The 27,787-nt window shown below is 36.4% G+C and overlaps 1 protein-coding gene and 2 pseudogenes across 3 annotated transcripts; all 3 read right to left on the bottom strand.

The window, feature by feature from the left end:
- Positions 1-625: 625 nt before the first annotated feature.
- Positions 626-10,561, bottom strand: LOC114747306 (phytochrome type A). Of its 3 annotated transcripts, none has more exons than XM_028935620.1 (5): positions 10,557-10,561; positions 3,629-5,441; positions 2,301-3,117; positions 1,352-1,642; positions 626-1,073 (listed from the first exon to the last, which is right to left on the bottom strand). In XM_028935620.1, the coding sequence occupies exons 2-5, from the start codon at positions 5,367-5,369 to the stop codon at positions 872-874; spliced, it is 3,051 nt and encodes a 1,016-aa protein (XP_028791453.1). In that variant the 5' UTR covers positions 5,370-5,441; positions 10,557-10,561; the 3' UTR covers positions 626-871. The 3 variants fall into 3 exon arrangements, with proteins under 3 accessions (XP_028791453.1, XP_028791452.1, XP_028791454.1); XM_028935619.1 differs by lacking the exon at positions 10,557-10,561 and adding an exon at positions 6,390-6,909 and having other exon boundaries at positions 3,629-5,695; XM_028935621.1 differs by lacking the exons at positions 626-1,073; positions 1,352-1,642; positions 10,557-10,561 and adding exons at positions 1,650-2,207; positions 6,390-6,918 and having other exon boundaries at positions 3,629-5,695.
- A 3,513-nt stretch (positions 10,562-14,074) lies between these two features.
- LOC114747309 (uncharacterized) lies at positions 14,075-14,735 on the bottom strand (annotated as a pseudogene).
- Positions 14,736-16,729: 1,994 nt separating this feature from the next.
- Positions 16,730-20,782, bottom strand: LOC114747307 (transmembrane protein 184A-like; annotated as a pseudogene).
- Positions 20,783-27,787: the final 7,005 nt, after the last annotated feature.

The raw sequence follows: 27,787 nt of genomic DNA on the forward strand, positions 1-27,787 counted from the left end.
AGGATGCTCATCAAAGTGATAAACACCGAAAGTGGATCCTAAATTAATCCCTTCGAACAGCGGGACTTCAAATTACAAAATAAATTAATGCAGGAGTGTCGAATCAAATTTATATCTAACATTATTACATTTTAATGCATCCAGCATGGGCAAATGCAGAAGAATTTGGAAATTAATTCATATTTTAGTAGTCCAAAAACCAACTACTCCTCCGGTCCTTATTATAAGACCCAATTTAACTTTTTATTTGGTCTTAATTATAAGACCCAATCCATTTTGTCTCTTATATTTATGTATTTTTTTCCAAGATAATCCTTCTAATAATGATAGTTTTAGCCAATATACTTAATTAGCAAGGATATTTTAAGAATGACAACACTTATTTATTATAAATAACCAACTTAACTTATTTCCTTAATCTCCTCAAATAAGTCAATTGGGTCTTATAATTAGGACCGGAGGAGTATAATAATACTGCTGGTAATTAGAGGATATGATGGGAGGTTATTAACTCAACTCGTGCGACTGCAAAGACTTTAGGCTTATATAATACGCCGACTTTTATTTTATTATTATTAAAAAAAACTGCACCCACGTCACAGAAAGCAACAATGAATTGCAAGGGGTCCCAAATTCAGTTTATCGCGGAACAAAATGATCTCCGTCAAATGCTACGTACATAACCCACGTTAGTGTGATGATGATTAATGCCGCTCTACATTGTCCATTACAATAGACAGCACGGAGGCACGAAAGAAATTAGACATGCTCTGCAAAAGGAATGCATTTCCTGCACCATTCAGTTTGTGATGTACTACAATACACAGCAAGGAATCGTGGTGCAACAAAAAAAAAAAGAAAGGTTAGGCCCTCATTTGTGGGCCACGGCAAGTTCAACAGACAAGATGAAAGATGATTTCCCTTCTTTCCTTAGATAACGCACATCTCCATTCATGAGCTTTAGCAACTTTCTGCTGATGAGGAGGCTAATACCCTCCTCGGATTCATGTCCTTCACTTCCAAACATCTGGTTCAGTAATGCTTCTGTCACCCCACTACCAGCATGTGTTATGCTGTTTTACAGTCAAAATAAAACAGATGAGCCGTCAAATTCAGAATATATGTTATTGTGACAGCATTATTCTTTTATATGCACTTCATGCACAAGTGGACTACAAAGAGCCACCGAAAACTCACCAAAGTAAGTGTTTGTTTCAGGTGCTGAAATCCACTAACACTCTCATTTGGTTGTGTTTTTGTTGACTATATTGTACAGCCAATTATGAAATGGTATGTATTTAAGAATTTTTAGAATTTGGAGTGTCCGTCTGAGTCTAGAACCGGTATTTACCTGAGCTCCAAATTGGCAAGCTGGACAGATTTTCCTAACTGGTTCTTGGTTAGAGAGGCTGCCACAACAACCTGGCCCCCAGACGATGTAAAACTGATGGAAATAGATAAGAAATCAGCTACGATCTGCTGAAGTCTAAGACCATCACCATATAAGATTTCTGCCCCGATGCGATCTTCAACATCATTCACTATTCCGATACCCTTTGCATTGCTCTTCGTCATTACTTGACTAAAGGAGGCAACCAATACATCATGCAGAGTGAATTCAACCATCTCCAGATCCAAGTACCTTGTCAACACAAAGTAAAGGAAGGAGTGTGCTACGGTTATAGCAGATACCAAGAAATATTTGGGGAAAAGAAAAGTTGGCATCCAGATTGTAAAACTTATTTCAAGGATCTAACTGTCTGACATACTTTATCAGTCTGTCCTACCAAAGCAATATACAGAGACTACATAGTACATAGCCTTGTACGTCCTGAGTCTCAAAGAAAGAACACAGATACCAAGTGGAGAAAAGCTTATTCAGCTGGGGCAAAATCTAAATCAGAAACAGGCAATATGAGTAGCAATTAGAAAAGGGACTATGCTTTTACTGCAAGCATTAACTAGCTGCATGCATTAGATTTCAAAGTTTCAGGACATAAACTGAAAAACCTACTCACCATTCAGAAGTCCTACCCCTTCTTGTCTAGTTTGATAAGAGCATTTAAACAAAATCCAGTTTTTGATGGCAAAGACACTTGAATTTAGCATTTACGAAAAGATCACCAGCCACAATTTTTGACAGAATATTACAAGCACGAGAGGTAGGGAACTTCAAAGCCTCAGAAGGAACTTGATCAGAAAATGCCCTAACACCAAATAAAAGCAATAATAAAACAAAACAAAAACAAAAGAAAACAAAAATCACAGACAGACAAGAAAAAAGTTCACAGATATCATACCCATCAATGATGCTGTCAAGATCTGAGTCATCAAGGATTTTTCTCAGCTGGCGCTGGCACTGAGCACTAATGTGCAGAAGCTGTTTTTGTTCAGTTCCTAACTCAGTATCATCCAACATTTTACGGGAGAACATAATCCCGCATAAAGGATTCCAAATCTGCCTTTTCATGTAAGTTAAAGCTTCTAGTCTCTTCATGGCAGTTTTTTCAGAAAGGCGCTGAATATGTAGTGCTTGTTGCAGCTCTGGGCTTGCGAGTTGCAAGAAGCAGAAGACCCCAGTAATTGCTCCCTCTGAATCCAATTTCATGCTCACAGAAAGCAGGCATTCTACGTACTTGCCATTCCGAGCAAAGAAACCAAAAGCACCCTTCTCCGTTTCCAAACCAGTCATGGCTTTATTAAGTACAATACCAAAATTAACAAAAGCTTCTTGATTCTTGAGACGACAACAAGCCATATGGGTACCAAACACTTCTCCTAAAAGCATCTTATTCATCACCTCCTCTCGCTTCCATCCAGTTAACTTTGTCATAGCCAGATTCCATTCGCAACACCAGCCAAATTCATCTGTACCAAATATTGGGGGAATCAAAGGATTTGGGTTCTGTACAATTGCCTTGTAATCACCTTCAATTCGAGTGAATTTGTCCATAACAGTCTTCTGAGCAGTTATATCTTGAGCCACAAAACAAACCCCAACAACATTATCTTGAAGATCCCTACTTGCACAGGCATTAACTACTAAGCTGACAGGAGTAAAGTCAGCCTTAGACCCATGTGCCTTGATCTCAAATTGAACATTCTGCTCTTCTTCACCTAATTGCATCATAACAAAACAAATTAATAACTCAAAAAATACGGAAACAGGTGAAACAAAGCAAAACCACACAACGTCTTGAATGTTACATTTTCTCTCAAGTCTCGTTAAGTGTGGGGGGGAGAAAATCTTTGAATTTGAGAGCACAACTTATTTTTCTTCTCTTATTTCTTCATCAATACAATAGTTGTGGAAGAAATTAGGGAGGATGATATGTCCACAACTCATAAAATGCATGTTTAGATAGTTCAAAGGATTAGAAATTTACCCTTAACTATGTTTGGCTGCTTTGAAACCTCCGTTTCACAAACTAAAACTGTCTTTTAAATCCCCGTTCTTTAACGTCACTCAGAGATGGATTTGCAAACTTCAATTTTGAAAACTTAAATTTTCAAATGATTTCAAAGCACAGCCTAAGTGTTCTCTCGGTAGCCGTAAGACATCATTAAGAAAGGAAAGAACTTTAATGATTATAAACTCTCTCTTTTTTGGGTTGGGGGGAGCACATACCTTGCAGTGCCATGGCAAGCATCTTCTTGACTCTGTCAATTGAAGAATCTTCAATAAGTGTGAGCAAATGCTGTCCAATAGCTTCATCGACTGGAAGACCCGTCAACTCAGCAATTTTTGTATTCCACCCATTGACCAGCCCATCAACATCAACCGCCAAAATTGGTACTGTTGCTGTTTCGATTAACCGAACCATCTCACTTGTCACTACTTCCAGTTCTTTCATACCTTTAATTTTCAAAACACTTAGTCTTGTATTAATTGCATTTGTGCTCGTGTCCATAATCTGTGTCTCTTTGAATGTATTTCTCAATATGAGCTGCAAGGAGTGGATAGCATCTATTTCATAGTCTTTCCATGGCAAACTTCTTGATTTCACCACTTCAAGGAATGCCTTGAATGATGATCTTGGATGCATCCTTCTACCATCATCCTCTTCACCGGGTTGATGCTTTGCACCACCCCATCGGATTTCTGCAGCAGCATGTGACCGAAACCATAAAACCATGTCTTTGGAGTTTATTCTCACCGCTGCCACTCCACATACCATATCACCAAGAGCAGCAGCCCCAGGGAAACCTGCATCAGACAAGCTATCTGTATTAAAACCAGTGGAATCCTTATGACACTCTGACAGCCATAAAGCTATCTCTCGTATCTGGGATTCACTTGGCGTTACTCCTAATCTCCATACCTTGCCATTATACAAGAGGCAAGCCCCATCACATTTTACGAGATCCATTATATTTGGGCTCTGTGATATAATACCTAGGGGTTCATCACGCATCAGCATATCACACAGGAAACCCTGGGTTCGCAGGATGTTCTTCTCAATAATCTGATATTCCAACTCTAATTCTTTGTTAACGTGGATAGCAAATACTTGAGCCAGGAACTCACAAGCATACCTAAGAGGAAAAGGAACAAACCGGGGGGTATAGTTATGGCAAACTACTAAGCCCCAGAGTCTCCTTCTCTTCTGTGGCTGTACAGAATCGGAGCTATCACCATCTTCATCTCTGTCATTGACCACAACTGCCATAACCAGGGAGGCAATTAGATCCATGTTCTGCATATATTGCACATGGCAACTATGAGGAGCCCTCAAGGTTGAACCACAGAAGGTTAAATCATATGGAAGGTTTTCATCTTGAAGCACCTTCACATGTTTTGCCCGACAATCAACAATCATACGAACCTTGTTCTTCATGAATAAAAAGCGTGTAGCTTGTGGAACATCAGTGGCTGGATAATGCAAACCCAGATATGACTGTAAGCCTGGCTTTTTGACCTCAGCTACCACTTCTCCATGATCGTCTTCATGAAATTTATACACCATCACCCTGTCATAACCAGTGAGTTCAAAAACCTCATGAGCCATTACATCACAGAGCCTTTCCATGCTCCCACTAGGCAATGCTTGTAATCGGGTAATTGCTCTGGAGGCAAGCTTGTAAGATTGGAGGGCACCTGCTGCAGTCATGGGAACTTCATAAGGCTTGACAGGCTCAAAGTCAATGACCATGCTACCAGTGACACGATGGACAATTGCATAAAAAGGCTTCCCAGAAGTCTTGCAATGGACAAGGATGGGGTTAAGAAGTGAAACCTCGCCAAATCCTATTGCCTTCTGCAAGGCAGAGGCACTTTGGCCAGTGAAAATGCTTCTAATGTCAGTTCCCATTGCAAGAGCAGGGTGGTCACCAACATTTGGCACAGCTTGACTAACCATGGTAAGCATTTCAGGTGCATTCTCACTGTAGGCAATGACCTTGCATGTTTTGTCATCTAGGGCTAGCAAGCAGCCAAAAGGCTGGATCAGGAGGCCTTTCTGTACGTGATGGAGGTAAGCTGTCGTTACTCTGTCCGAACTTGACTGATGCTCTCCAGCACTAAGGGTACCTGAAACACGCACTGAACTGGAGTAGTCAAAGGAGCTACCAGACTCAAAATCTGCATGAAGTTTTGCGTCCACAGGGGTCTGAGCAATAATCCTAGCACTATGTCTTGATCTTACTGAATTGCTGGTCGATTGGCTACGCCTTGAGGAAGACATTTTCCCGTGAACTGCACCCAGAAAAGAGAGAGATAGATGAAAGAATTGTACGCCAACGTGGATCACAACAAGAACCTTTTTTCGATGAAGGGGGGAACCTTTTCTGGTATAGAACCATTACTGACTCATTAAGATTTAGGATGCCTAACTTTGTTATTCTGGTCGGTGCAGCAGTTTTAAGGACAGGAATGATCTTTTGAAACTTGGAATGATTTGAAACATCAGTAAGTATCGATAATCCAACACAGAGCCGAATCATAAAAAGCCATCTTTTTTCATTTCTTAAGTAAATAAAACACGCCTATTTCTGCAATCGGTAGATAATAAAATATTCTCAATGGGCCCTATTATTATAGTAAGCGAGTAGTACATTCCGAATAAGGATGAGAAACTTCCCACATGTTCGTAAAGAGCTTATAAAAAATATTTTTTTTTTTAAAAAAATCCTATAGCAGAGGAATTTACTCAGTTCTCAAGAACAGTCGTGGGCCTTTAAACTCTTTAAAAATATTAAATAATGATGGGACAGAACAAGACGGAAAGAACTTCAGTGGTACGGAAAATAACAATTCCTAAAAGCAGTTCGTTCAAAGGACCCAAATCAATCAATCACGGGGGAGGCTGATGCATACTGCAGAAATCATGGGTGATAACATAGCCACCCAAAGTCGAGAAAGTGAAGAGAGCAAACGCAGAATGACTGACCTCGATGAGCTTCAAGGAGCAAAACCTGGCACCAATTCACACCTGCCTCACCAGTGACGACCTGAACTTAAACAGAAGATACGGATTAAGATTCCCAGCTGTTTCAGTGCCCATCAAGCTGAATACTGATCACCCTCGGAAGTAAACGCCACTGCTCCCAATTCGGCAATCAGTTGTCAGGAGAGAAATCAGCGGAATTTATTAATCAATATCACCTTGTGCCAATAATGATCTAAAGTTCTTAAACTGAGATATCTATATCAAGGAAAGAACACAGTGACGAGGCCGCAAAGCAAAACAAGTATGCCGTCGAATTGGGTGGCTTTGATTTCTAAAGCTGCCAATGGGGCCGCTTGATCCTTCCCCATATATATCAACTCATAAAGCCTCCACACTACTGGCTTTTGCTTCTTCACCTGCTTCCCACACTCTCTTAGATTCCGTTGATTGATGTGTCGCTTCCTTATTCAGCAAAAATGTCCCAACAAATATTGAATTACTTACAATGCGTAAAAGTGAGATTACGTGGATGACACGGGATTAATTTGATCCCAATGGTAAAACCGAAAAAGCAAAGAGATAAAAAAAGAATCCGAATTTGGCTGTGGTCTATGATATCGATAACCCCCCCCCCCGGGTGGGTGTCACGTGTCGCCCTCAGAACAGCATCTGAATATCTGATCATCCGACTTATCCAGTTGTAATAAAGCGCCAAGATCATCGCCTAATGGGATGGGATTCAGAGAAATAGAAGTGGATCTATATTTTTTATAGAGAGAAAAAATTACAAATATAAGGATACGTACGAAATTTTTTCCCTCTAGATATACGCATGGATTATCTAATTTGACCAAACCACTCCTGGAATATTTGACAAGAAAATATCACGTAAATCAAGACAAATATTTGACAAAAAAACTTATCCATTTCCCCTTCTCTTCCTTTGTCGTCCATATTCCTCCCTCTTTGTTCCTTCTTTTACGGTTTTACCTCGAAAGGTTCATTGCTAGTATAATTATACCTAAAATATTTTCTCAAATATATCTAATACTACCTCCGATCCTTTTATAAGACCCTTTTGACTTTTTGTTTGGTCCTAATTATAAGACCCCAATCCATTTTGTCTCTCATATTTATACATTTTTTTTCCAAAATAATCCTTCTAATAGTGATAGTTCTAGCCAATGCACTTAATTAGCAAGGATATTTTAGGAATGACAACACTTACTTATTACAAATAACTAACTTAACTTACTTCCTTAATCTCCTCAAATAAGTCAACTGGGTCTTATAATTAGGACCGGAGGTAGTATCTTAAAGTATTTTGTAATATATTTAGTACTCTAAAATTTTTTTATGTGCGTTTAGTACTATAAAATTTTTTTTGTATATCAAACACTTCAAAATATTTTTTTTAGATATATCCAGCATCTAAAAATATTTTTTGGTATTTATCAGGTTGGACACACTTAAAAATATTTTGAGATGCTAAATACACCACAAAATATTTACAGTGTTAGATATACCTTAACCCATAATTATTTCATGATGGAGCCTGAGTGAATCACGAGCACACTGTTGGATTATCACTTGATATTTTTCGGCACCTCAGCGGAAACATCGGCATCGGCAAAACTAATCTTATGGGAACACTGTTTCATTCATTGATAGCATAATGGAACGTTCATGTTGGCTAGTGCTTGTCAATTTTGGTTGGTTTCAGGAGCTTTTAACTGATGCTTCAGAGATTGAATGTTTATAAATTAGGAAATGATGGTGTATAATTTATTTAGAAGGAGATGAGAAAAAGATAGATCTGACATAAATTATTTATTATGAATTTGTTTCTCATGCTAGTGTGCCGCTTATGATACTGTTAATGGTCGTAGCCAAATCTAGCGGAGTAAAAAAGCTTTAGGGATTCCTCTGTGGGAACCAAGAAAAAATAAAAAGCTTTTGAGACGAAGGACTGTAAAGCAGCGTCTGGCATAAATTCTATTTGGATGGGATAGGGCATATTTATCTTTGTGCTGCTGCAAGCTTTATCCCAGAATTGTAGTTATTGTGTAATTACTGCTTCATTTCATATAGGTCTGAAACAACCTTTCCCCCCGTATGCAGTACTAGCTTAACATTATTCTTCACACACGGTTTCATCGAACTGGTAGCCAACCAAAATATCAATAAGCAACATGCATGTGACATGAGTAGTTAGTACTAAGACAGGAAAAATCCACGTCCCTCTCAAGGGGAAGGAAACATCCTCCTGTCTGATGCAAAATCAACTATCAGCATGTGGTTGAGAATGACATGTGGGAGAGATCTGCCCTCTGGGATGATGTAGCAGAGATGTACAATTATAATAATACCAAAGTCTGACACTAAAAAAGACTTTACCAGGGAATCAGGGCAGGCCTTCCGGTTGAAGGCTCCAGGAAAACTCGGAACACTCCGGTTTTCATCAACCTCTTCCCCTCGGCACATTAATACACAAGTGCATCGATCGGCATCGATCTCAGGAAGCCTCAAGCCCCTCCCAGACACCATAACATTGGCTGACAGTATCATGGCCAGCAAGTAGCAACGCCGCAGCATAAACAAGGGCACGGTACTCAAACAAGCACCATAATGAACAGTATTTTGGGGAGCAATTCAACGCAAAGTATCTTTTTTTTTTTTAATTTTTTATCTGAAGCCTGTAAATCTGTGACCGTGCTTTGCGCGAACATTTACACAACTAATCAACATGGGGATTGGATTCTTTGGAATAGAAGTCATTCTTCTCTATAAGATTTCTGAAGTTTGAATCGTCGGGGTCACAAGTCGGATCAGACCCATCGAACGAGTCCATCATTCGAGGGCGGGGGCAAAACAAAAGTAGCATCGCGCACCACAACCACCACGAATCGTCTTACCTGAAGTTCTAATGGTATTCGCAGAAAGTGATGAAGCAGGGGGCCTTCTAATTCTGCTATTATGGAGCTTCATCTTAGCTTTGATGAAATGACGCATCACCACCTGCTTTCCCTTATTACCAACGTCCTTTCCAATCCCACCATGAATTCTGCTTCTTTCCAGCTGCATTGTCCCCGCTAGCAGCGTCATCGTCGCTATCTCCATAATAACTGCCGACATTTGAGATGCCCTTATCAGAAATAGACATTAAAGAGTTTTGCAGATATGGAAAACGGGAATTCAACTTCGATTCATTTAAAGAAATCGAGACAAAAAGGAAGGAAACAAGGGCAGGACTCCAAAATCAATATTTTTTCCGCAATCAATTGTTAAGAGCCCAGAAAGCTGAGATGCTCCGATGGAATCATGTTCCTCGTCCCGAGCACCTCACAACAGTAGTCGGCTTGTAGTAGTTTAATTAACAGTCAACGACACGTGTAAGATTTAGAGGACCCCCACGCGCCTTGTCCTTTGACAAAAAATATTGACTATGGTTTGGCCGAATGATTTGCCTTTTGTTTGTTTGTTTTTCGAGTGCGGATGAGGGTGGGGTGGCAAAAGCTCGATGTCGATGGTTTGCCGTGTTTTTTTTCTCAAATAAAATCTCATAAAAAAAAAATCACTACTTATTCAGAGTTAAACTAAACTGAAACAGTACTAGAAACAATACAAAACAAACACTAAAAAAAAAACAGTTTACAAAGCAAAATCAACCAACAGCTTCATGAGGTTGATTACACACAATCACTAAAAATCTAAACTTTCCAGCATCATGATGATGGGTTTATTCTGATGGAAATGGACCAGTCAATTAATTAGCCAATATGGAGGGCCAAAAAAAAAAAACAGACCATATGATGGTGGGTTTGTTTGTCAGAGTTTTACGGTGACATTAAATTAGATATTACCTCTCTGCCTTTTAATATAAGAATTCATTAATTTTTATTTTAACTATAAATCTAAGATCTTAATATATTTGTCTCTTATGTTTATCTATTTTTTTCAAAAGTAGTCCTTATAATAATGATAATTCTAACCAATAAACTTGATTAGTAAGAATAATTTAGGAAAGATAACTAATTACTATTACAAATAATTTAACTAGTTTCTTTAATTTATTCAAATTAGTCAACTAACTCTTATATTAAAATCGAAAATAATATCTCTCCTAATTTTTCTTTCAAGTGTCATGTTGCTCTCAAAAAATAGTACTCTCCTGATCCTAAATATATTATTTTATATTATAATGAGCTAGCCGATTAAATAATGAGCTCTTTCTTCTGGAAAAAATTCAGTTTGGCCGTGGGTCATCAACTCAAATCATTTAGATGTAAAAGATTCAATAACGTGATAGTGATAATGCCTCCATCTCCACGATTGAAATTTCTAATACAGTCCACCAGAAGCAGAGTAACTGAGGACGAGATTCTAGTTAAGCACAGCTTCTTCTTCTTTGAAATTGCGGAAACAAGAATAGGAACAACAAAATGTTAGTTATAGATTAGCATGACACTACTTTTCAGCGAACAAGAGAAGGATGAGCAAAAACAGGGAGACCCCACTGAGTGGGTAGAACAATGGCGGGACATATGATTTGCAGGTTCGTTCGGCTGACTATTCTGGTAGGCATCCAAGGCGAAGAAAACAGCTTCGCAGAAATCTTTGTTGATCGCCACATCCGAAGGCCTCTTACTCTTCCACACTCACTTCACTTCACCCATCGCCTTGTTGCCCTCCCCAACTTTTGATCTTCACCCGTTAGCTTTTCATACCCGCATTTCCTGCGTCTGCTCCTAAAGTAATGTAAACTCACATGCATCACTGATGGCTAACTGACAGAGAAGAAGGAAAAAGCTGGATTATGCAGAGCAAACTGCAGAAAATTAAAGCGAGGTAGTAAGAGAGACTTGAGTATGATGAGATGGAGATGTATTATAATTGATTCTTCTATATATACAACAAATGGCTGCCATCATGCATGAACCCGATCACTAAGCTCTGCATTGAGGCTGATAAAAGACAAGATTATAACCTTTTTTTTCAACTTTTAACACATGGCTGCGAATCACTCTTCATTGCCACTCCAAAGGCTATAATGTATTTTATTTTTGGTTCTAAGTTCCCAGTTAGATATATGAATCCAAATTAGTTGGTGAAAGAAGGAATAATAAGGGATGCATGTGCAATGATTGACCAACATGCTAAAGATACAAGTTAAAAACCAATCATTTGCTTCACTGTAGAATGTATGTGCTTGCGATCTTCAACTGCCTAGAGATATATTCTCATTGTCTTCATTTTCTTACACTGCCAACAAAATAAATGGCATGAAATCAAGGCCCATCAGCCGTTGTGTCCAATGTCCTTTTTAACACAAACAAGATACTACCTACTTCTTGTTTGCTCTTTTAAGTTCCTGTACTGTGTTAATTATTGTATTTCTTCTGACGGGGACTACAGGTATACAACATTCAATTACCTTACAGAATATCCCACGATTTAAAGCTCATGGCCCTAAGGCAGTAATGTTGTAATAGTCTTTTGACCAACAAACAAAATCAAAGTATCTGAACTAATTAAGAAATTATCACCATGGAGTTTTTTTTTTTTTTTTTTTTTTTTTTAAGATTAGCCATGTGTTCTTTAAGTCCTATCCACAGGTAACAAAGAAGTCGCCCGGTCTTTTCCAGAAAAGAAGAAGCCGCCCGGTCCGCCTGCTAATCTTCAGCCCAAAACACACGCGTCTTGTATTTTTGTTCAGCTTTTAGAATGCTAGTAGTGTTTGCCCAAAAAAAAAAAAAGGAATGCTAGAATGTAAAGACATATGCAAGTTTTCCAACAAAAATAATTGCAAATTGTTCAAAAGGTGAAGTTCACATGCTGTCCATGAAGTTCTGCCTAAGTTTGGTTTAGTTTCAAAAATCTATTTTTTTCCCCAATTTAATAGTTCTCAGAAACATTTTCCGCGTTGATGTTGGATTCAAACCTGGAATATCCATAAACTATAAAGCTTACAGACGTTCGTCATTAGAACAGTTGGTCATCAACTAATGTGAAGAGTTGATCGAGAAATTAATTCAATGAACGAATTCCAGGTGAAAAAAAATTCAATAAACAGATGCAGAGGCTTACTCCGATCCTTTACCATAAAAGATTTGATTTATGTGAATGAATGAATCGACATAAATTGCTAATACATGAAGCTCCTTCCTCCGTCCCTGTATACTTGTCTTGTTTTGAATTTTTATCCTCGCCTAAATGCATATTACGAGTGTGTCTAATTTTTAGGTGTAATTATTTTTTTTAGCCTCAATAATATTTCCATTGGTTAAAATGCATTAAATGGAGTCTCTCTTTTTTTGGCGATAGAGGCATTAAGAATAAAATAATGTGGCATGGGAAAATAGTAATTCTTATATAGTAATACATCAATTTTATTTTTTTCCCTTTGTCCTGTTTTTAATACGAGTAGAGGAACTTTTTTTTTTTTTGCCAGTAATCGAGTATTAGATTAAATAAACATTTACATGCATTATGATATGATTCACACATTTATCGTTATTCAACACGTTTACTACGGTTCAGCAGTTTTGTATAGGGATTGGCGACCATTTATTGCATGGCATGTTCCATTTAGAACGATGGACATTACCGTTGGCAATTTTTTTTTGGGGACAGATATTATCACCGTTGTCAGTTATAGTATGTTAGATAATTATAAAAATGTATACGTTGGCAAAAAAAATTATATAAATGTATAAAAATTACCAATAACATTGAAGATGCTGCTTTTTTCTTTTCATACGCTATATCATGGCTTCCCAGATGCGTCGATTTTTGGTGATTTAGTGAAACTAAATCATTTTTATTGCCAAACTAAAGCTAAATGGCAATCATTTTCTTTCAACATACCGGTCATTTTAATTGTTTTGTGTTGTCTTAAAATGCTTGTTGTGTTAGAATCTTATATTAAATATTGATGCCACTAATTATATGGACTATAAAAATGGAAGACCTAGTATACAAAACCTCTGTGATTGACCGTATCCATTGGTATTAATATTTTAAAATTTAAATTTAATCCTTTTAAAGTTTTAATTTTTAATACCAAACCAAAAGAATCATGCAGATGGGCGGGTGAAAAGTGAAAACACAGAAGGATTAAAGATGGCAGTGTACTTTTTGATGCAGCTGGAGAGGACCATGAAGTTGGATAAGCGGTTGTTTGGTCCTGCATTTTTCCACTGCTATGATGTCATTGTTTCCCACCTTCATTAATAAAATTTAATGGCAGCAAGCTAACAGCAACAACCCCAACCCAGAGTTGCTCCACAATCAGGGGCAAATGCACGTCTCTCAGGTCGATCGTAGAAAATCATGGTTTTTTCTTTTCCAACCGTCCATCCTTGGCAATCCACCTCAGTCACTATTCCCACAGAGGCACAGAGCGTCCTCCTATTCGTTTCATGTAATTTTGGGATCTTAACTCAATTAACATCTAATGTTCGGAAAAATGTTCATTCATTAGTAGATCCGATATCCTAATTTCGACAGTTACCAAAGCATTAAACTTGCTCGTTTCTCCAAATTAATGGTAATGGTACTTAAAATGACTATCTTGTGGAGAGGTAAGATAAAGTTTTCCTCTAATCTTTGAACCATGGATTGAGCTTCTGAAACTCAATTCATCCATAACATTTGGCTATTCAGAAAAAGACACAGAAGTTTCCCCCCCAAAAGCCTTGAATTGAATCAATTTCTGGTAATCCAAGAGAGAGAAGAAGACATGAACAAACCAAGGATCGTGCGAAAGCAGCCGTAAGAATCTGATATGACAAAAGGAAAAGGAAGAGAGACAGAGGCGCTGGGTGTATAGAGGAAAGAATAACAGTGATCAGTGATCCAGTATAAATGACGAATAACACGAAAAGTGAAAAGACAGGACTAGTCTAGAAGAAGCAAGAGTCATTTCTGCGATAGGGATAGCCATTGAAGAGGCGGAAGAACCTTCTGCGACGGTAATGGAAGCCGCATTTGAACCTGGAAAACACCAACTTCCTCAGGCCCAGAGCAGAGCGTAGCCTAGCCACACAGCTTTCTTCGCACGCGCCAAAGACCCTTTGATTCTCTCCGCGACGCTCTTCTTTCGACAGAACTGATAGCTTCTTCTGAGGAATAACTGCCGCTTCTCCATCATGGAGTAGCTCTGCTCCGGCCAGTAGTACCCGAAGATTCGCTCCTGAATATAGGGTTCACCGTCATGACTTGACTTCCGCCACACTTTATCATGGTGGTCACCGTCCCTCCCTCGGAGACACAGAGCCTGCGCTCTACCTGTGGAGAAAACAAATCGCCCGGAGAGGAGGAGCTAAAGCGTCCTCTAGGAGAGATAAAATATGCAGTTAAATACATATATCTGGGACTGGAACGCGGGAGGACGCAGAAAATGGGCGTTGACGTCATTGAAAATTCATCTGGGATTTTTTTTTACTACGTGCTGTTTTAATTTAATTAGAAGTTAATTAACTAATTTAAGAAGATTAAAAAATAAGTTAAATTAGTTATTTGTAATAAATAGGTATTATCTTTCTTAAAATATCCTTACTAATCAAGCGTATTAGCTAGAATTATCACTGTTAAAAGGACTACTTTAAAAAAAAAATTATGAGAGACAAAGTGTATTAAGGTCTTATATTTAAGATCAAAATAAAAATCAAACAATATCTTATATTAAGGACTGGAGGTAATATTTTTTTATTCTATTTATTTAAGTTAATCCCATCAACTTTATATAACTATACTTCTCCAGTCCTAAATATAAAAATTATTCTGTACTGTAATTTATACTGTAAAAAAAATCTTGTATTTAGGATTGGAGGATTACTTTATTAGGATTGTTAGAATTATCTTTTTGTATATACAAACTTCAGGCAAACACATACGCACAGATATATGTTGCGTGGTGAATAAATTACGAGTCGCATTTTGCGTCCAATATTGTCTCTACCGAGCGCTGTGTGCATTTCTCGAGCGCTCCCTCTAAACTCGATCGCCTAGCGTTTTACCGTTGATGTCTTCAAAAGTCAACTCCAGCTCTTTTTTTAAAAAATATATATATATCAGGACAAAATAAGGTGTTCAGAGTTCAGGCTTATTCATCACATGAAAGCGAATTAGAAAATGTTGATTATGAAGCCGTCCTCCGTAGTCAATGAAACGGATGCTAGCCGTCCTTTCAACAGTACATAAACGAGGCAAAATATCCATTAAAAAAGTAAATAAATAGGGGAGTTCATGTGAACAGAAAAGAGAGCGGAGATGGGGTTGTGATGTAGTGATATGTGGGGCTGAAGTTCAGGCCAAAAAGATATGTGGTGCTGAAGGTGCACGTGCCTTATTTTGCTTACTTTGTCAACGCAGCGAACCGGCCGCTGCGCCGCCGTAAATGCTAAACCCAACTTCGTTTCCTTTCTTTCTGGCCAATCCAGTGGCACCCACGCCACTCTCCTCTTGCCGTCTTCATAAATTTTCATGACACCTTAACGCGTGGGCAGTCTGGATAAGTTCAGGTTTCTTCACGTGCCTTTTGTGTTCCTCTTTAGTCTCTATGCGTTGCTTCTTTTTCATTTTTTTTTCTTTTCTATTAGAAAAAATGGTTTAAAAAAAAACTAAGAATTACTAAATTTCAAATTAAATTTCGTAACAATTTATTTGACCTTAATAATACTAATTTTGTCAATAACAACAAATTTTTATTAACATTCCTTATTTAACATTTAATAATTTTCAACTTTTTTTTTTTTACTATTTTTCCTTTTTATTATTTACAATTATTTCCAAAGATCAAATTATATCCATGAATCATAAAATTTGTGTTCATTCCCTACTACATCTAAACTCACTTTTCAATCGTATCATTTAAATAAATTTCAATTTATCAAAATGACTTGTTAAAAAACATTTAAATATAAATCACATTATAACAGTTAATTTTTATCTCAGTTTTGCAAATAACAATCTTACAAAGTGCTTGAATAAAATCAAAATCATGGTTTTAAAAGTACTTTTATGGTATACGAAGTAAATATATAGAAGAATTTGTCTAATTTTACGAAAAAACGCTTCTAAGAAGCACTTTTGGTGCTTCCAAACACCCTCTAATTTTGCAAACACTAATCTAAACAAGCATTTAGTTGACTTTGAATGCAACCATTATGCCAAAAAGTTTACTAAATAATGAGGTAGAACATAGTTGGTTTTTCTTCCTTTTTTCCTTCTTTTTTCTTAAATCCTTCAAAAAGTTACTGAGAAAATTATCAACGCAACAAAAGCAGCGATATGCAGAGTGGGCTAAATGCGGTTCTGGCAACCCAATAAGGAATACGTAATTTGAATGTGCAAAGAATCTACCAATCAATAAACTGATGCTGATTACAACACACTCAGTACGCGTAATGTTTGCATCACCACACTAAGTTTTCTATCTACAACATCCACACAAGATGCGCTCATTGGAGAAAATCCGAATCGAGGACTGTCTGGAGCTTTTGCTGGGGGTGGTGGCGGATTGTGGGCTAGTATGTTACATCGACATGATTGATGCAGGGGGAACCCATTCTTAACAGGAACAGGCGAAGAACAGTTTAGCTTTAATTATTCCAGCACAACGGAAATGTTCAATTAATTCTTCTGAACCACGCAACACCATACGCCAAGGGCCTACCAAAATCACCTATTACTATCTTTATCAGCTGCAGGAACTTTTTCAGGGAAACTAGACGGATCTAGCTCAACAAGGGTGATATCATAAGGCACAGGCACAGAATTTGAGATATCCACTAGCAAGGAAGGAGACCCCGCTGCAGCAGAATGAGGGGCATCAGACGCAGAGCCAGAGTTCATGGGAGTGCTAGGGCTAAATGGAGGAACACAAGAGAGCTGTATGTCATCTAACTTATTTCCAAACATTAATTTACTTCTCCTAGCACTATCCATCTCTGGGCCCGTTGGAACAAAAGTCCGTGAACGATACTTCCTTGTTCCCTCTTCGTTTTCACTGTTACTATAGAGAACATATTCATGATATGTCGGTGCAAACTGCCAGAAGTTTTAGTAGAATCAGCATATTCTTCCCAATAAAAGACAAAAAAGAGAGAATCGCAGTTAGTGGTAGCTAAACCAGGCACTGAGCCAGATGCATAGCCAGCCAGGTGCTACCAGTGGAAAAAAAGCATAGACAAGATACATAAAAGATGGGACTCACCTGGTGGACTGTGTCATGGTAAAAATCATTCAACTTTAAGGCATGCCCCAGGCTAGCTGTCAAACCAAGGGTTACACCTATGTTAGCACCAGCATACTCCTTGTATGGAAATGCGTAAAAATGACCCACAGCAGCCACGAGCATCTCAACACAAATGATAAAATTTTGAAGTAGAGCAGCTTCTTCCGCATCCTCAATAACTCTAAACTTTGCAGCAAGGAAAACTAAAACACCCTAAAACGTGAACAAGATAATCACCATGGTTCAAATCAATCGAGTAAATAGAGAATAGGTACCAAGCAACATTGACAAATCTCAATTAGGCAGCAACGAAAAACTAAAACGCCCTAAAATGCGGACAAGACAACACCACTCTGATTCAAACCCATTGAATGAATCGAGAATGAGAGACAATCCACAGTCCAAACGGAGAAATAATATTAATTCTGGGCAACATGGGAGACAAGCATGATGCAGTAAATGGTAAGTCAGTACAGAAGTCTTGACTATAGACTAAAATTATAAAAACAATATACCTGTAAGAAAGAGATACGCAGAAGATATGACAAATTTAAAATCTAAACGTATGACAGACAAGTATGACTACAGATAACTTTCACAACGAAACATACATTATAAGTTTTATGTTCACCCAGACAGCAAACTCAACTTTTGGAGTATAGACTAATAAAAATATCATACAGCACCTAGGCTTCCTCAATTCTTGCAATTAAAAACAAGAAATGTGCTCGCTCATTACAGAATATATCCAGTGTCTCTTCTTGAAGTAAGAATTACTAAATCCTAGAATATAGCTGCAAGAACGTTAATTTTCTTTCTTTCTTTCCTTTCCTTTTTTTATTTTGGGAGGAGGCAGGTTCAACAACTCTTAGTGCAAACAAACTAATAATGCCAATCTCAAGATCAACCAAGTCATCCTTCTTCACAGGGATTATTTTACTTACCTGCCAATAGGTCAGGAATACAACAGATTTTATAATGATAAACTTCGGGACTGGATTGAATGGCTGAAGAAGATCCTTGCATGCCACATAAAACAATGCAAGAGCATAGAGGGCCATTGTGTATGAGATTGTATATATGATTGTGAGATACAAGTATGATTGCATTGGACTAAAATTTCCGTCTTCATATTTCCCCTTTGCATAAAGCACAAGTGTGACAACAACTAAAATCGGCTTCAAGATCACAAACTGCAGGCACCCTTGCTTGCATTTCCGTATAAAACGCCTGCAATAAAGTCCCAAAAATAAGAGATGTCAAGAACTAAGATATAATGATCAAGATTTCTTTTTATTGAATGAAAGCTGAATAATATTAAAACTCAAACTCAGTCATTACAAAAGGTACAACAGAAAGAAACAAAGAAACATTACTCTACAATTATCAAGAAGGAAGCAGCTTTGAGGAAATAGAATCACAACTATTTCAATCATAAGATATTTAAATCCAAAGATATGGATCATGTTTAAGGAAACGACTCACCCATCTAGCGGAATAGCTGGGAAGCAGCAAGTCATCAGATACCATGATGGCTTCAGAACCCGACCACCCAAACTTACAACCACTGCTCCAGGACCACCAACCCATGCTAGACACAGTGAAAAGAAATTATAAATGACCCAAGCTTCATACCTGAAACAATAGCAAATAAAAATTAATAAATAAGCTGATCCTAGTTAACAACTGGCTTCCCCAAAAATCATCTCTCTAGACAAACTGCCCATGAGGGGAAAACATCTAGCTCATAGAACAAACTAAGACGAGAACCAGGAATTGGAATTAAAGGTAGTGCCTTTCCACTCTTGTGATTGTATACATAAGCACAGCTGCAGCAACAGTACCCGCTTCCGACCCCTTTGTCACAAGCTTAATGGATGAACAATACTTTTTCTAAGAAAAGCACTGTTTGGCATGCTGAAGTGCGCAAAGATAATTCAACATAGTAAAACCCAAAATATAAACTAGAAATGAAATTTTATTGACGACATTTGAGCTCTGTCAAGACGCCATGGTAAGATAACAAGCTAGCAACTTGATATACCCATACAATTTAGGCAGTACAAAACTACTACAAGCTATAAGTTAACCTCTCAGCAAGAACACAGAAGCAATTATATAAGATGCGAAACAGTAATAAAGAAAACCATAAAACGAGATACAATGTGAACAAGATAAGAGCAACCAAAACAAATACAGAAACTGAGATGAACTTACACTTCCCGAATGGAATTAAAATAGATTGAACTCTCAGGTAGAACGAGTGACAAGAAAGATGTCAATGCATAGACCTGTCATACAAAATAAAACTCACAGTAATTAAAACTGAATGCATAGTAACGCTAATCCCCATTTAGAAAACAACGCCCTCTTCATATATCCCGCGACTCTGAAAGCTTATCACATGAGATAGCAGGTGTGCTTTTTTTTTTTTTTTTTTGGGAAACAAATACCACACATTTCATGTACCATAGATGCAGTCCCCAAAATGATAAACCAGTACCCATGAAAACCATTTATTCGTCGACGATGACAAACAGGGATGCACCCGAGTTATGCAGTAAACTTCTAACAACAGAAAAAGGAATTTCTCGCGCAATACATATTAGAAATCATAAATACTGATCATGCCCACAATCAAAAAGAAATATAACTATACATATACATATATATATATATATATATATATATATATAAAGCAAGGAAGACAACATCATAAAACCACTCACCGGAACCATAAATATAATACGAACAATAAACCGTTGATAAGTAGGCTCAGTATAATTCACGAGGTGCCTGTAAATGTGCAGAGTAGCCAAAATAATAGCACCACTTGTGCACAAAAAGCGAAGATAGTGAAGTAAATCGGAATCAGTTCCCCCATTCTGGGCAAACTATTCCACCAAAGCTTCCCTGCGAATACGTTTAACAGCAGGATGTACAATAATTACTTGCTAAGGATGTTAATGCCCTCGCAGTTCGCACGCAAGCGAATTATCAGCCAAACCGAAATTATACACCTCAGCAAATATGCAAACCCTAGCACGAGATCCGATCAGTGATTAATTACTCGAAATTAGAGAATCGAGAAAGACGAAATGGAGCAAATCTGCGGAGCGTCTGTAAATATTCGATAGTAACAAAGCGCACAACTCCAGCAAGGAGAGGAAGAACGCACCGCCGTCACCAATAGTGGCGGCAGTTGCCTTGCTGCGAAAGAATGGATAAACAGCTGGAAAACTGACAGGACAAAATATTAAAAAACGCTTTAATAAAATGAAGATAGATTTATTAATTATCTTGGTGTTTTTTAGTAATCACCATCTCTCCTATTCTTAATATAAGAATTAGTTTAATTTTTAATTTAATTTTAAATATAAGACTTAAATTTATTTTATTTTTTATATTTATTTATTTTTTAAAGTAGTTCTTGTGATCTTGGTAGTTCTAGCTAATCTACTTAATTAACAAGTATATTTTAAGAAAGACAATATTTATTTATCACAAATAATTAACTTAACTAGTCTTTTTAATTTATTCAAATTAGTCGACTAACTTTTATATGATTAAGTAATTATCTTGGTGTTTAACTGTTGTACTTTCAATTTCATTTTTTTTGGATTTTTTTAAATATAATTACTTATTACTATAAATAATGCAGTGCTACGTCATTTTGCATAGACATGCAACGGTAGTGTTCCTTGGGAATATACTCGTTTACTAAATATGAGAATCATAGCCGTTGTATAATTAAAAAAATTAATATAATATTTAGTCTTTAAAGTTTGCTTTCCACAAATTTTGATTTGTCAAGTTTTTTTAATTAAAAATTGAACTATTTTGATTTTTTGAAAGACTAAAACTTATAACTTAAAACTCAAGGGATTCCAACTAAAATGAAAACAAACCTAATGAATCAAAGATTATATTAATCTAAAAAAAACTTATATTTTTATCATCCAATAAGGTGATTTTAAAATATTTAACTGGATTTTCCAGTTCGCAATTCTTGCTGGCTAAAAGAATTTTCAAGTTGTCCATTGGAAGCCAAAGATTGTTAGTACCGAGATTTTCTAGCGGGGCAAAATGAGGCTAATAGCGCCGAAGCCCCAGCCCCAGCCCCAAACGGCACGATGATCCAGCACCTACAATTCTAGTTTTTAAAAAAAAAAAAAATCAAAAGGCAAGAAAAACTTGGAAATTACATCAAAAGGACAAACCCAAACACAAAAGCGGAAAAGCTAAAATCCGAGAACCATAGAAGGTCTGTGACTAGGCGTTCAAGACGGTAAGGAGGCGGGTCTTGAAGCATGGCAATCAAATTAGAGTGTGTCTAGGATAACAGTAGCAGAAGTAACTTTTTTTTTAATTTGGCTTCTACAGAAATCAGATTGAGTAAAAGTCAGATAGGGTAATGTGATTTATGTTTGAATTGGGTTTTCAAAAAAGCCAGTCTGATAAGTTAAAATTGTTTGGATGATAAATGTAAAAGCAAGTCTGCATGTAACATGACTTAAAATGACATGAATTTTATTAAATAGTATATATCTAATATTAGATATATATAATTTGACTATTTTTTAAGAAGTAAGAAAGATAAAATTATTAAAAATAAAGAAATTTAATTTATTATTAGAAAGAAATTATATATATAATGTGACCATTTTAAATGAAATATTAAAAATTAAATTATTAAATGAAGTATTAAAAGTGAGCTGAGAGAAAAAAAAACATGCAGGTCAGGTTGGTAAAAATTTTAACATCCTAATAAATATATGTAACGGTTTCTCAACGCCCATCGCTGCTCCAAAAAAAGCCCCGCATTTGAGCTTATACTAGAAGTCCATTTGAGCTAAAGAAGCCAAATTGTGCAGACGTGGATCCAAACAGGATGAAACATGCGGTCTGAAAAAAGCCCAGTAGAGATGCACGTTTGGAAGCCCAAACGTGAAGCCAAACGAACCCTTAGTAGACTGGTGGGCCCTCTTGACAATGGGATCAGCAAATTGGAGAGCTTCTCTATGATATGTCAAGATCCCAATCAGGGAAAATCAGCAATCGCGTTTCATCAATCTCATCACGAACCGGGTGGGAGATCCCACTATCATTCATCAAAAGTTGTATAGCTTCAATGGGATATAAACTGGTTGAGTTAATTGGAAGCACCTTGGATCTAGGGGTGTTCAATGTGACAACCGCTCTTTCAAAACCATTTTAGATTAAATCCAACAATTTATTTGAATGATTAACCATGATAGAAAAGAAGAAACCTTAAAATTTTAAAATCGCTATCATGGTTAAAAGAAATAAACTTATTTACGAGCCACATCAATCGTTCACTTGGGCCTTGGACTTTCAAAGTCCAGAATATCATTCAACCCGTTAGCCCAACCAAACTTAAACTTTTAAACACACGAACTGATAAAACATTTTAATATGTCATAGAGCCCATTAGTGAAAAATCAACACTATCAAATCAGTGTAATACGCAAAGTCTAAATGTCTCGGACCTCCTCCACGGCCCTATCATACCAGATAGTAGTAATTAAAAGTATTATTTTACATCATGATAGTAGATGAGCCCTATGTGGCAATATATAACAAGTCAGCACATAAAACAAAGCAGGGAGGCTGTACAAGCTAATCAGCACACTATGCCTCCGGAGCCTTCCCTGATGGGCCACCACCTGAACTATCGCCTGAAAATGTTAAACCACACGGGGTGAGACAAACGCCTCAGTAACCAACTTTCCAACTCATCATACATACTAACACGTGCTCGTGAGGTGTCAAGTGGGACAGTTATTAATTCTCGAGAACTATAGATATATCCATAGAAATAAATTTCAATCATCCAACCTAGAGCCGGAATCAGGGCCGGCCCGGCCCTCCAGGGCCGGCCCTTCAGGGCTGGCGGGCTTAAAAGGGGGCCCCCCAGGGCTGAAATTTTAAAAATACCCCCAATTTACTAAGCCCGGCCCTTAAGCTACAGGGCCAGGGCCGGCCCGCGGGCTTTTGGCCCGTTTAAGGAAAAATACTATTTTTTTATATTTATCAAATTTTTTTATAAAAATATAAAAATAAACCAATGAAATTATTAATAAAAGACATAAATATGAATAAAATTAAGTCACAAATATAAAATATCATCATATATAAATATTCATTAACATCTAAGAACATCTAAAACATCATTAACAAGATAACAATATCTAAAAGTTTTATCTATAATGCAATTGTGCAATAAATAAACACTATCATTAATCTTTTGAAACTTCATCATCACTATAATTAATTACTTTTCTTCATAAGTATGCTTTTCTTTCGCAACAAAAATATCAAGTTTTTCTTCTTTATAAGAATTTTATTTTTGAATTTTGCAATCTAACTATTATTTTACTTTAATGTGAGAAACATTGTTGTTGAAACTCATGAATTTCTAATTCAAATTATAGAATCACAAGTTATATAAGTATAAAAATATTCTATTATCAAATATATATATATAGTTTAAAAATATCAACGCATATAATATAAATCAAATCATTATTAAAGTCTAAATTAACTAATTTTTTAAAAATTTAATTGGATAAATTATTGTCTAAACTAAATTTAATTTTAAAATGATAATAATAACTAAATATTTGAAATATTATTAACAATGTAAAAAATTAATAACATTAATATTATATAAAAAAATTTAAAAAAAAAAAAATTATAAAAGGGCTTAAAAGGGCTGGCCCGCGGCCCTCCAGGGCCGGCCCTTTTAAGCCCTCGGCCCTCCAGGGCCAGCCCTCCAGGGCTTGTTTCTCATTTTAAGAGAAAAATATCAAGCCCGGCCCTCGTAATTTCAGGCCTAAACGGGCCGGCCCGATGGGCTCGGCCCGTTTTCTCGGCTCTATCCAAACCCTCACTATGGGGGCCAACACACAAGCCACATAAGTCTATCCCTCACTCTGGGGGATCAATCAACCATATGGGCCTATCCCTCACTTTGGGGGACGAATAAGAAGCCACAAAGGCCTATCCCTCACCTGGGGGACGAAAGAAGAAGCCAACCAATGTGCACCAATGGCGGCCTTACCACGTGGTAGGACAGAACTCAATCCCAAAATCCAAATAACAACCAATCATTCACAATATAATAAAAATGTCTCAATCTTTTCTCAGTATAATCAATAAGATATAAATCATATATCTCTTCCAAACTTCTCAATAAGCATTCCAAAAATCCCACAAGACAATTTTCATAACTCAAAAGATATAACATATATATTCAAGTTCCAAATATCATATATTATTCTAAAAATAGCAAAATACTCACAAACAACATATTAGCACATATAACAAGTGGAAAGTGGTTACCTCTCGCCAAAGCAATACTAAGGATTACCACAAGGTCAATCCTTTGCTCAACCAATAATTAATCTACACAATTAATATAACCACATATTAATATAACTAATTAATTAATTAATTAAACTTCTCTATATTATTTAAATTTTTACTCTAAATTCTTCCCGCAACTCTCATAACCCAAAATTATTAAGTATTTTAGCAACAATTTAAAATTTCTAACAACCCCAAATTATTTATTTACCACCTCCAAATTATTTACCTTAATAAAAAGGATTTTCAACAATTTCTAAATATAAAATTATTATATTATACACTCTAAAAATCATTTAAGTTTAAACCTCAAAATCAAACTATCAAAAATTCAATAATATTTCAAATATTTATAAATAAATAATCTAATCAAAACTTTAATGGTATAACTACCATATATATTTTTTCCATAAATAATAAACTTTTTAGCTACAATATTATTTTAAAATCTCCAGTCACCCAATAAATAAAACTAAAAAACCGATTAAAACCTCAATAATATATCAAACAATCCAAATAAATTATTTAACTTAAATTTAATCGGTAAAAAATATGGTATATCTCATACATAACAGATTTTCCACTAAATAAATTAATTTAAATACTAAAACTAGCAAATAGAGAAATCTAAACCGATTAAAATTAACAACTTATTTATTTCTAAATTTCTATAGTCATCTTTTGTCAAACTCAATACTTATATCATATATAAGTCTCAAAATTTTCCCTAATCACTAGGGTAATACTACTATTATGAAGCATAAAATATATATGAAATATTTATGAAGAAAGTCTGATGAAAAGAGATTTTTCATGTACCTAAAATATCTGCAAAGCTTGCCCTCTGCTTCACCGGTATGCTTCTATCTCTCACACACACTTCGGCCCTCTCTTTCTCTCTTTTCTTCTTCTCTTCTCTCTTTCTCTCTTCTTCTTGTTTGCCGTGGGGGGAAAATGGGTTGTGGGGGGGGTATTTAACACCCCCACACAATTATTGGGGGAGGGGTTTTGTCAAACCCACACCCCACGTTTCCACGCCCCCTCCCCCAAATTCCACGCTCTCTCCACTTTCCACTGAAAATCGGTGGAAAGTTGGACTTTTGTTATTTTTTTTTTTAATAAAAATATTATTATATTATATTATTTTATTTTATTTTATATTATTCAATTACTTCTTTTTTTTTTTTTTTAGGATATTACATTCAAGGCCAGCCCGTTCCGGTCTCTCGGTCTTATTGGGACGGGACGGACCCGTCCCGAAATTTTTCAAGACGGGACACAGGACGGGGTCGTCCCGTCCTGGTTCCTTTTTTTTTTTTTAATCCTATTTATATAATATCATTTTTTAATATTTTTTTAAGATTTGAGACTATTGTATGGAACTATGGATATATTTATTTAGAGTTTTTTATATTTTGTTATGATTTGAGATTATTGATGATTAGAATTTTTAGCAAGTTTTTATTGTGTTAAAAGCTTTTGTTTAGAGTTTTTAATGACTATTATATGTAATATTTGGGCTTTTGTTTAAGAGCGCCCAAACAAATAAAAAATAAAAAGATGTTTTATAAGGTTTAAGCCCAAAAAATAATTAAAAAAATCAGATTTTATTAAAAAATTAAAAAAACTCCGGGACATCCCGGTCCGATCTTGTCCCGACCGGGACCAGGACGGGTCGGGACACGGGACAGATTTTCTGTCCCGTTACTGTTTATCGAGACGGAACCGGGACGGGTCTGTCCCGTGAACAGCCCTACCTGATCATTGTGGTAAAATTTTTCGATTCATACAGTCAACCGGACCAGGTACATAACCAGTTTGTCGGTTTCCAATTCAGCCGGTCCCGTTCATTTTTAATACAGTGATGTAAATAACGCTGCCATTTCTTCCCCCCCCTGCTTATTAGAGGCATTTGAGACATTTATCATTTTCTCTACTATTCAACATTCCTTTTTTTTTTGGCCAGTCTTCCCACTTTTTTATATTCATTCGACTCATTTTTTACGCTCTGAAATATTCATTCGAACTTGTAAAGGGAATATGTGACCTAGCCAAAGAATATTTAGCAGAATTTTGCTGGCGGGCCAAGAAACAGAGGGAGAATGCATAATAGATTTGTCATGTGTTTACTATGCAGTAACACTAAATACTCCATTCAGTCTTGAATATAATGTTTATTTCGTAACATAGCACACAAAATATGTATTTACAGCAACACACTAATACTCCATCCAACTTTAAATATAGGATTCATTTTATAATGTTTTATACAAATATTATATTAACACCGGAGAAGTGTATAAATAACACAGCAAATTATAAAATGAATTTTACATCTGGGAATGGAGGAGTACATAAATAATCGGTGTCTCCATAAATATACATATTAATGTCAGGGTATCATCAAAACACCGGACACGCAACATTGTTTCTAACAATGCACTGTTTATAATTTATCAGCAATACAAACCACTATAGACCATAGATATAAATTTTATATCATACATTGAATTCTACACAAGTACCTGTTAAATTTTATGAACATTATATATTAGATTGAATTTAATATTCATATATTCTGGCTGGAGATGAACGTTGATCCGGATGGAGCCCTTAATGGGCAATGACCCGAAAACCCGAACCGATTCAAATATCTAATAAATATCCCTCACCACCTGAGGGGGGGGGAGGACTAAAAGGCCATACATTGGAGAGCGTGGCCTTATCCTCTCTTCACGCTCTCCGCGCCCTATCCCCTGTGAAGTGGAGT

This window comes from Neltuma alba, unplaced genomic scaffold, assembly GCF_004799145.2.
Source record: "Neltuma alba isolate B1F8T4 unplaced genomic scaffold, ASM479914v2 tig00005275_pilon, whole genome shotgun sequence".
NCBI classification, from domain to species: domain Eukaryota; kingdom Viridiplantae; phylum Streptophyta; class Magnoliopsida; order Fabales; family Fabaceae; genus Neltuma; species Neltuma alba.